The sequence below is a fragment of the Salvelinus fontinalis genome, chromosome 42, assembly GCF_029448725.1.
Source record: "Salvelinus fontinalis isolate EN_2023a chromosome 42, ASM2944872v1, whole genome shotgun sequence".
In the NCBI taxonomy this organism is placed as follows: Eukaryota; Metazoa; Chordata; class Actinopteri; order Salmoniformes; family Salmonidae; genus Salvelinus; species Salvelinus fontinalis.
In genome coordinates, this window is record NC_074706.1 from 12547397 (window position 1) to 12558365 (window position 10969).

At 41.0% G+C, this 10969-nt stretch overlaps 1 protein-coding gene across 1 annotated transcript; it reads right to left on the reverse strand.

The window, feature by feature from the left end:
* Positions 1-280: 280 nt before the first annotated feature.
* LOC129840918 (fatty acid-binding protein, intestinal-like) lies at positions 281-2020 on the reverse strand. The gene is made up of 4 exons (XM_055908953.1): positions 1879-2020; positions 1323-1495; positions 678-785; positions 281-368 (listed from the first exon to the last, which is right to left on the reverse strand). The coding sequence occupies exons 1-4, from the start codon at positions 1943-1945 to the stop codon at positions 318-320; spliced, it is 399 nt and encodes a 132-aa protein (XP_055764928.1). The 5' UTR covers positions 1946-2020; the 3' UTR covers positions 281-317.
* Between the last annotated feature and the right edge of the window lie 8949 nt (positions 2021-10969).

Here is a 10969-nt window from a genome sequence, read left to right on the forward strand (position 1 = left end):
TAATCGTGAATATTCAGAAATATCTGTATACATTATGTGCACATTGAGAAATTGAGAAAATCAGTCCATAAATAATTCAAAAACGTGTTTACTTCTTAAAATATCAAAACTTGAAGTGCAAATCAAACCTGCTTTATACATTTCTATCACAAATAGTACATTTTGTACAGCGAATAATTATGTTGGCGTCACAAAGACCTGAAGTGGTCCAATGGCTTAGGGATGGTTGTAAAATGTTCAGTGTCACAATGGTATCATTCTGGATTCGAAGGTAACGCCTCTTGGTCTTAGTGGCTGGATTGGTTGATCGGTTTCCTCTAACCCCTCTTGAAAATTCTCTTGGCTTCGACTCCATCATAGCTATAGCTCTGTTGGAGGAGGAGTATATATATATATTATTATGACAATATCTTACAACCAGACCTGGTTCAAATCCATATCCATGACAAATACTTCTGTCAAATGCTGCACTTGATTTGGTTTGCCATGTACAATTGAACCAATGGAATAGTCCCAACATTGCAAACTCCAAGGTAAAATAAGACGGGTACTTTCAAGCATTTGATTTGTACTTTGGCCAAGGTCTGCTGCCTGTTTTCTTCTTCAGAAGTGTAAATATGTTTTATGGAGGTTTTCATTAATGGTGTGTAAAACATTTTCCAGAGAGGGTAACTAACCTGTACAAGTTCCTCTCCAACAATGGCTCTGGTAGTTGTCAGCACCTTTCCATTGTCCTTTCTGGTGAATGTACCTTTCATCATGTCTCCTTCCATGCCCCATGAACCCTGAGAGGTGAAAGGTCAAATAATTCATCATGATACTGGTCCAAGAATCAAGTGGCAACATTCCAGGTAATCATTGCAGTCGTGCTGCACATCTCAAAAGATGATATCATATTCATCTAGTTGCTGAAAGGTTTTATACTTCATCAGGCCTGTGGTTCTCACAAGTGGATTGTGAATGTGTTCTAACCGGTATCCCAGTGTGGACACATTGGAACATAGCCAATGGGACTGTACTGTTTCATTGAGGAAGAATAACTGCCTTGTACTTTGCAACTCATTATCAAGTCCTGAATAGCTTCTCAATAGTTTTGAGCACAGAAAAATAATGCAATACATTTTTGTTATAAGCAATAAGAGGTTGGGCTAAAATATTTGGAATTGTGGTATGCACCCATTCAATTATATTGTTACAAATGTATTATCCTGGGAATACACTATGCATCAACATAACAACTATGCATAGGCTCTTCCACAGCCATTGTATGTATGGCTGCAATAATATAATACTATATAATACTGTATAAATGCATTGCTTACTGATAGCATTGTGCCGTCTGCAAGGGCATACTCAAAGGTGACACCCAGGGTAAATTCCATATCCAGGGTGCGGAAAGTACTGGCCTCCTTCACGACAAACTTGTCTCCAGTTTGTTCAAGGGTGATCTTGAGGTTATCATGAGCGGCCAGCTTCCTCTTGACCATGTTGACACCTGTGACCAGACACACAATCCATGTGTCCAACCCCACATCTCATTGAACCATGAGCAAACGACTATACACGATATTTCATCTGCATGTACAGAGCCTGGCTAGAGATGATGCATTCGTTTTACAGCGCCTTAGGTGCAAGGTGCATACATAGTCCTCTAATCTAAAGGCATTTAATGCATTAAAAATAGCTTTTATTACAAACACTGAATTTGCCTGTGGTAAAAAAGTTAATTGACATCATTATTTCTTAAATGCACTTTGTATGCATGTTTATGTATACATTTTGTAGGCCTACTTGTCTTTGCTTTCAAATCCATTTGCACCATTTATACCCAAAAGACTTTCCCCAAAACACATTTTCCAAAAACGATCAATCTCTTACCCATCTGCTCCATGAATTTCTCATAGTTCTCGCTGCGGTCTACTTTCCAAGTGCCATTGTAGGTCATGGTTGCTGGAAGGGTTGGACTGGCTCTACTCTAAGGAGTGACCTGCCTTAGCCTACCACCTGGCCTTTTAAACCATGTCCCGTGTTAGCTCACTCTCTTATCGCTCTCCCCTATCTCATATGCTGATATTGCTGTGTAAAGCTCATATTTCCTCAAGGCTACACAAGTCATGATCTCCCACTGTGTAGTGCCAATAGCTGTGATTGGGTATAATGGGAGTTGTCCCTTTAATGATCATACAATGCAAGGGCATTGTTCTGACATTCTTTGCCCTTTACTATCACATAATTATTTGTGGTCGCAGATAATCTGTGTACAAGTGCTGTGCTTTGGATGTACAGGATAGTTCCTTTGTTATAAACAATGGGTCACTGTTTTATTTAGTAGAGCAGTACTGCTGCTGGTCCGACTCCTACTACAAGTAGTAGTAAAGTAGTAATAGTAGTAGACTAGTAGTAGTAGTAGTAGTTGCGGAGCTCAGCAATTTATTACTTTCCCAAGCTGCCCCTTGGTGGTACCGTGGAATCGTCTGATCACAGCCGCTGAAAAACAAACATCAAATATGAGTTAAAATTATGTGTGCCTCCTAACCCCTCTCTCTCTCTCTCTCTCTCTCTCTCTCTCTCTCTCTCTCTCTCTCTCTCTCTCTCTCTCTCTCTCTCAAAGGGGTCTAAAGTGAGAGGTGAGCAATTGAAAATGTGTGGGACTAACTTTCAGAAACGAGTCATATCATTTTATCTTTGGTTATATGTATGTCATTATATACTGAACAAAAATATAAAGGCAACTTGAAACAATTTCAAAGATTTTACTGAATGACAGTTCATATGAGGGAATCAGTCAATTTAAATACACTCATTAGGCCCTAATCTATGGATTTCACATGACTGGGAATACAGATATGCATCTGTTGGTCACAGATACCTTAAAAAAAAAGGGGCCTCACATTGGGCCTCTGGATCTTATCACAGTATTTCTGTGCGTTCAAATTGCAATCGATAAAATGCAATTGTGTCCGTTGTGCATAGCTTAAGCCACAGTCACAGTGGACTGATAAAAGACACAATTTAATGCCAAGTGTAGACATGGAAAATTTTGATCAGATTATGGTGATTGTGACCAGATTTTGTGGTTACATGGCCATATTTTGGTTACACTTAAAAATCGAATGTATAAGTATTTCATCCATAAACGAATAAATAACAGTTCATTAACTACATTTAAACACATTTATAAATGTGTTTTTTCAATCAAATAAACCTTAAAACCTTTTCTCAATAGGGGGGCGCTGTTTTCACTTTGTAAAAATTCTTTCCACATTAAACTGCCTCGTACTCAATTCTTGCTCGTACAATATGCATATTATTATTACTATTGGATAGAAAACACTCTCTAGTTTCTAAAACCGTTTGAATTATATCTGTGAGTAAAACAGAACTCATTTTGCAGCAAACTTCCTGTCAGAAGCTAGGAAATCTGAAATCGGGGGCTCTGTTCCAGGGTCAGTTCATTAATTTGCATGGAATCTATGGGTCTACATGCACTGCATACGCCTTCCCCTAGATGTCAGTAAGCAGTGAGAGTTGGAATGGGGTATCTAGCTAGATCTGAGGTCTAACAAGACTTCTTGGAACGGAAGGACTGGTCTTTTCATCGTCTGGCCTGACGCAAGATGGACGTCTTGCATTGCGCTCTGAAAAGCTTTCATTTTATAAGTTAGATATCTCCGGCTCTGATTTAATTTGATATATGTGTTAAAAATATCATAATGCAGTTATTTTAAACCGAGTTATATCAGTTTATATCAGTATATTGCGATTTTCGGATATTTCTTTGTGCTGCGTTCTGGGGATTTGGACACGTCTGTGCCACATGGCTAACGTTTGCTGCTAATTCCACAGTTGAAGACGACATTCTACAACCGAGCAACGATTATTCTGGACAAAGGACAACTTGTACAAGATTCTGATGGAAGCTCATCAAATAGTAAGAACTATTTATGATGTTAATTCGTATTTCTGTCGAAAATGTTAAACTATTATTCCGCCATTAATTTCGGCGCGGTCTCGCTTTAACGTACGCTATGTCGTAGTAACGTTAATTTTTAAAATCTAACACAGCGGTTGCATTAAGAACTAATGTATCTTTAATTTGCTGTCCAACCTGTATTTTTTTGTCAAGTTTATGATTAGTTATTGATTAGATTAGGTGCCTCTCCCAAGATTGCTCCCGACATTTTGTTTGTAGTTTGGCTAGTATTCACGTTGTTCAACCACGAATTGTACCGCTAAATATGCACATTTTCGAACAAACCATATATGTATTGTGTAATATGATGTTATAGGACTGTCATCTGATGAAGTTTGAGAAGGTTAGTGAAAAAATTAATATCTTTTGCTGGATTATTCGCTATCGCCAACGTTATGTTGAATGAATGGGGCTGTGTGGTAGGCTATTGTAGTAAGCTAATATAATGCTATATTGTGTTTTCGCTGTAAAACACTTAAAAAATCTGAAATATTGGCTGGATTCACAAGATGTTTGTCTTTCATTTGCTGTACACTGTGTATTTTTCATAAATGTTTTGATGAGTATTTAGGTAATTCACGTTGCTCTCTGTAGTTATTCTAGTTGCTTTGGTGAGAGTTGTGATGGTGGCTGCAATGTAAAACTATGATTTATACCTGAAATATGCACATTTTTCTAACAAAACATATGCTATACAATAAATCTGTTATAAGACTGTCATCTGATGAAGTTGTTTCTTGGTTAGTGACTATTTATATCTTTATTTGGTCGAATTTGTGATAGCTACCTATGCAGTAAAAAAATGGTGGGGGAAAAAAAGTGTCTTTTGCTATCGTGGTTAGCTAATAGAAATACATATTGTGTCTTCCCTGTAAAACATTTTAAAAATCAGAAATGGCTGGATTCACAAGATGTGTATCTTTCATCTGGTGTCTTGGACTTGTGATTTCATGATATTTAGATGCTAAGTATTTACTTGTGGCGCTATGCTAGGCTATGCTAGTCATCTTTTTTACTGATGAGGGTGCTCCCGGATCCGGGATGAGTACCAAGTAGAAAAAAATATGAAATTATTTAATTTCATATTTTTACTATTTCTTCCTAATCATGTATTTTTATTCAATAGCACAATGTGCTGTATATATATTATTTATTTATTTTACATTATGTATAGTTTATATTACTGTCTTTTTGGTTTGTATTGTATGTAGTTTGCTGTGTCATCCTGCCTGCAGATCAAATGTCCCTATTAGTTCATGGACTAAACATATGATGACTCTATATAACTAAAATACTTTCTCAATGGGTCTCCATGTTGTATGTGAAATTTGGTGTGAGTTATCATCAAGGGACCGTGTCACAATAGAGCACTTACCTTATTGGGGTCATAACATTAATGTACAGATAACCACAACTTAGCTACATCCGATAAGTGGTTATCATACTGAAAATAACCCACAGACATTGACCTCAATGAAAATCTTTTTTAACCACCCCCCCCCCCCCGGCCCAATGACTATGAAACAATAAAGATAAACGTAACCTTCATGAACTTTGCTCTTGTCATTGCTCTGGTCTTTTGCTCGTGTGTAGCCAAAACATAACCCACAGACATGGACCTTAATGAAACTCATCATTAGACTATGCCACCCCAGGGTGGACCAATATGTGAAAAGTTGCCCTCTGGCCCATGTCTTATATGGAACAATAAAGATCAACGTAAACTTTCACCATGAACTTGACGTCATTCTCACCTTTGGCTCTGCATAGATAGCGCTGCCTATTTGGTCTATGGACGTCAGATTATTTCCCCACCAGCTCTTTGTGGCAGACCACCTAAACTGAGTGCACCATAAGAAGCGCGTCTGCTCTTCTCCTATAGGACAGTAAAGATGTGATAAGGACAGTTATGTGTTAGGACTGGTTCACATCGGTGGCCTTGGATCTTAACCGTTGCCTCCATTGCCTACCTTAATCATCTGCATCTCTGATAAAGTTTGGTTCCATTAAGACTTTAACCTTAATAATCGTCCCACTACTTGACCTGAAAAATGATGACCTTTGTAGCTGTCAGTTAATATTGCACAGGGATAGTGTAAGCCCTAACAGATAACGTATTGTGATGTCTTTACTGTCCTATAGGAGAATAGCAGATGCTCTTTTCTGTTAACACGATGCCCTCAGTTTAGGTGGTCTGCCACAAAAAGAGCCAATGGGGAAATAATCTGACGTGTAGGAGAACATTGGCTGTAATGAATGGATCGATGTTTGTGTGGCACTGGGTTGCTGTGTTTCTGCTGTTCATTTCTACAAATTGGTGTAGCTTTCTTTAAAATGAAAATATAGGTTAATAGATAGAGAAATGATTCCCTGTCTAGCACCATTTCAAACGTGTATGCTACCTACAGTATGTCAGGTTCTTTCCCACTAAAGAAATGTACCATGAATTAATTCATTCATTTCGATACTTCTGGAATAAATCAGTGTCTAGTGTTCAGCGAAATAACACAATGTCAAATACAGGTAGCCTAGTCAAATAATTAACATCCAATCACATTAACCGTTACTCTCTCGGGGGAATTCCACTAACGATCCGTATGTTGCCAAACATAGCTGCTGCTCATTCCGTTTGCTCGAAAATGGATAAATGGTTAAAAAAAAGTAAGGCCCGCGTCCATAGAAACACACCAGTACTACATCTGCACCTGTCGATGACACAAGTTGTTCTGCTTCCACAAGCACATCCAATGCTAGCATCAGTAATTTTACATTTGTTGTTAGCCCAGCTAGCATGGACACTGACAGTTGTGAATCTGATGCAGCCGAAGAGCTACTGCCCCCTTACCCGGGAAAGCACCGAACAGACAGGGATGTTGGACCATCGAAGAGGCGCAAATATAAGAAGCAAATCAGGCGATATCTCAATAAATATGCCCGTATTTGCATACCACGCAAATAAACATTTCTGGACACTGGAATGAAGTCAGCTTAAATATTTTTGTTTCATTTTGTTAAGACAGTCCAGGATCTGACTTTTAAAAAAAGCTTTCTGTAAAATACTTGTCAAGTTGTCTAGGTATTATAATTATTTCAGCTCTGCCCAAACTTGAAAACGGCTTGCTCAACACGTGAAGGATGCAAAGGGACAACTCAATTCCTTTCCAGTGTTTTATTATGGTTTTGATGCCATTTGTTGAATATGTTGAAACAGTTGATTTGTTGAATAGAGTAGTTGAATGACAGAGGAATAAGGAATAGGAATAGGATGATAACCTTAAACAGAGAATAAACATGCATTATTTTACACAATAAACAATGCATGATGCAGCAACAAAGCATGGCTTTGAATAAAGTAAACGTTTAAACAATTTAATCTAGCACTTCAAGCAATTACTTCTGCAGTCAGAAAATATCCACAACAAAAGAAGTCACCACTCCTACCAGAGTTAAACATGTAAATTGTGCTAAGCACTGGATGCAACATAATAAATAATTCCAAACATTACATACCAGTTGCGTCTTTAGGGTTGAACAATGAGCTGTTTGTATGTTGAGGACCCAAGCAAAGCTAAGCCCAAACATTTTATACCCATGCTTATCTGCCAGGTGCGCATGTAAAAGTAGTCCCTCCAGAAATCCTGGCTCAATTTTTTAGTTCCACCAGTGTTTTTGGGTTATCTGCCATCTTGAGGCCTGGAGTTCTTTAAAGGAAGAGCTGCCATTGTGCTCATGTTTTGAGTGTTCTGTTTTTTGACGCAACACCTCCCACTTGACCTCCTGGTTCTTGAACCCAAGGAGGTCACACGAACCTCGGTGTTGGGGCAGGTTCGATTTCAGCTATCAGGCTCTTCCTTCTTCAACAGGAAGTAAAACAATGATGCGTCTGACATCCCTATGAAGAACTGTAGCAGGTATTTTAGTTGAGAGTTTCTTTGACTTCTCTTGAGCAGGCTTCACAGTTGGGACTGGGTAGCTGGGAAAAGTTCTGACATGCACATCTCTGACGATTCCCTTCTTGTCAATGTTGACACTGATGACTCTGGCTAGTTTGTAGTGACCCCTCCAGGCATTTTGGTCAGCCAGCCAGACAACATCTCCAACAGCCACATTCCTATGTGTTGTGTGCCATTTACTCCTCACGAATAGATTGGGCACAGCTAACTGACTCCACTTCCTCTAGAACCGGTCAACTTCTGTTTGGATAGCTCTCAATCTTTTGTATGGGTAGCTTTCAAAATCAAAGCATCCAAGATCTCCTCTGGGTCCAATCCATCCAAGCAGAAGGGAATTTGGGCTGATGTATTCTATGCAGTCCTCCCGGCTTTGAGTTCTTGCATCTATGGGCCTCTCATTGGGAAGGTTAGCAGCCGTGTAGAGAAATGGTTTAAACTCACTCCATGTGAAGACTCCTTCTCCTCCCAGGTTGTGCAAAGCTCGCTTCACAGTACGAACAGCTGCTTCTGCAGCTCCATTCCTGTGAGGGGAGTCTGCTGGGTGGATTTTCCAGCTCCATTCTGTCCCATGCTTGGAAGCTTCATTTTCAAGCTCAGATTTACTTAGTTGATCGAAGAAGAGGGAGAGTTCTTTGAGGGCAGGTCTGGCACCCACAAAGTTCTTTCCAGGATCGGACCACAATTTCTTTGGGTGCCCTCTGTGCCGTGAATCTTTGGTAAGCCAGTAGGAAGCCTTCAGTCGACTGGTCCCTGACAACATCTGTGTGTATAGCTCTGGATACCATGCAACAGAAGACAATACCCCACACCTTGAGCTTGGTTTTCTTTTTCACCTCGTCCTTGACTTCATACGGTCCAAATAAGTCCACTGTTGTGTATTCAAATGGTCTGGCTGGTGTTATCCGCTCGGATGGAAGGTCACTCATGATCTGTTGGCACTTTCTGGCCCTGGCCTTTCTGCACACCACACAGTTGTCAACTCTCTTTTTAGCCAGCTTCCGGCCTTTTATCACCCAGGCTTTCTTCCTCATCCGGAGGAGTGTGCCTGCTATTTCTTCATGGTTTGCAGCATGAGCCTCTTGAGCTAGAAGATTGGATATCCATGCCTCATATGGTAGAATTAGTACGGCAGTTTCGTCCTCATCAAAGATCTGGAACCTTCCTCCACAAACTAAGAGCCCAGTCTATCTCTGTAAACAGCGAGTCTGTTGAGAGTGGTGTCTTGAAAGGTTATACCTTCTTGAGCTGCAAGGAACAAGTCTCTTAGTGCATCTTCACACTCTCCGACAGTGAGTACAGCTTGTTTGGCTCTGGACCTCCAGTTTGTTGAAAGAGCGTCCTCCCACTTTGGTTTATCTGAGGCTGAATTGTTGGTCAACATTTCTTTCCATCTCGTTGCGGCTCTCCAAACCCAGGCAATGACTCGGATCAGCCTGGTCAGACTGCTGAATTTCCTGATGTCAATCAGTTTGGTTACCGCAGAGCCGGCTGGTGATCTTCGGATCCGAGTCTTGGGTTCATCTGGGTTATTTTGCTGTGCATCACTCTGGTTTCTCTTGACCTGCGCTCTGGTCAGTGCTGCCGAGAAAGCTTTCCTTCGAAGTTTGTTTATGCCTTCCTTGGCATACGCAGCGATTTCTTTGGCTGACTTATGTGGCCACTCTTTCACAGGTTGCCTCAGGAATGCTGGTCCATCCTGCCACATGGAATCTTCCTGGAGGTCTTCTGGGGCTGCCCCTCTTGTTATGATGTCAGCACTGTTCAGGCCTCCTGGGATCCACCACCAGTCTTCTACGGATGTGGATTTCTGGATCTCTCCAACTCTATTTGCAAAGAAAGTTTGATATCCATAGTTGTCTCTCTGGATTGCTCCCAACACAGTTTGACTGTCCAGTAGATGGAGCCATCGTTCAATTTCTATTCGACTGTGCTTTTCAACGTACTTTCGAAGTCGTGCTGCATAGACAGCACCGCAGATTTCAGCTTTTACTGGTTCTCCCTTTTGGTCCAATGGTGTGAGCTTTGCTTTGAATTCAACCAGTCTGACTTTGATGTCTTGTTGGGTCTCTTATCTTAAGTACACTATGGCTCCATAGCTCTTGTCATTTCCATCAGAGAATGTTATTCCCCAAGGTTTTCCAATCCAGTTGACTGGTGGGAGGCTTCTGTGAAAGGTGATTTGGCCAAGAGGTGTGTATTCCTCAAAGAATTGGATGGCTTCTTCCCTCAAATTTTCAGACAAAGGTTTGTCCCAAGTGTCTCGGGTCAGAGTTTTGCCTCCAGCTTCCTGAAACGCCTTTCTGACAAGAATGGCGCCCTTTTGTTTGGTAGGTGTGACAAGGCCTATTGGGTCATACAGGCTAGCTACCTGGCTCAGCAGTTCTCTTCTTGTCAGTGGGTTTGGAGTTTTCCCTATCACCTCTTCATCAAGGAGATTTTGGCCGACTCTCATTTTCCCTTTCCTCTTTGAGAAATTGATTGAAGTCATGAGGTACAGTTTATCCTCCTCAACAAGGTATCCAACTCCAAGGGCTTTAATGTCTCCTTCGCTCATTTGGTTTGGGAGAATGAGTGCTGTGCTGTGCTTGACTGCGCTCCTTGTTCTCCTGGTACGATCTCCTGCCTCCCACTTTGATCTGACCGGACCCAGGGCTTGAGGACGAAGCCGCCTGCCTTCAGGATCTCTTCAACCCTTTTGGTGTTTTGGTCCAGCTTTTGCAAGTCATTATGGGAAGTCAGGATGTCATCGACATAGGTATCCTCTTCAAGGATCCTACGTTCCTCCTCCAGGTGAGCAAACATGGGCAGTTTGCCTGTCTCTCTCATAGCCAATTGCGCAATGCACCCTGCTGGTCGATCACCAATGTTGACTCTGGTGAGCGCATACTCTTCAATCTCTTCCTCCTCAGTGTCTCTCCAGCGAAATCTGTGGAGGTGCATCTCCAGGTCTTCCAACCACACAGAATTGTACATTTTCTTAATGTCGCCGAGGGCAGCATGGACGCCTCTCCTGAACCTGAGTAGTACTGCTCGGATGGGATTG

What these genes read in the sequence shown, in the direction of transcription:
- LOC129840918 (XM_055908953.1), bottom strand. Translation starts at nt 1,945, where the DNA reads ATGACCTACAATGGCACTTGGAAAGTAGACCGCAGCGAGAACTATGAG. An exon ending in GAAATTCATGGAGCAGATGG is followed by an intron (nt 1,496 to 1,878) that starts GTAAGAGATTGA and finishes GTCTGGTCACAG; the next exon opens with GTGTCAACATGGTCAAGAGG. An exon ending in TTGGAGAGGAACTTGTACAG is followed by an intron (nt 369 to 677) that starts GTTAGTTACCCT and finishes CTCCTCCAACAG; the next exon opens with AGCTATAGCTATGATGGAGT.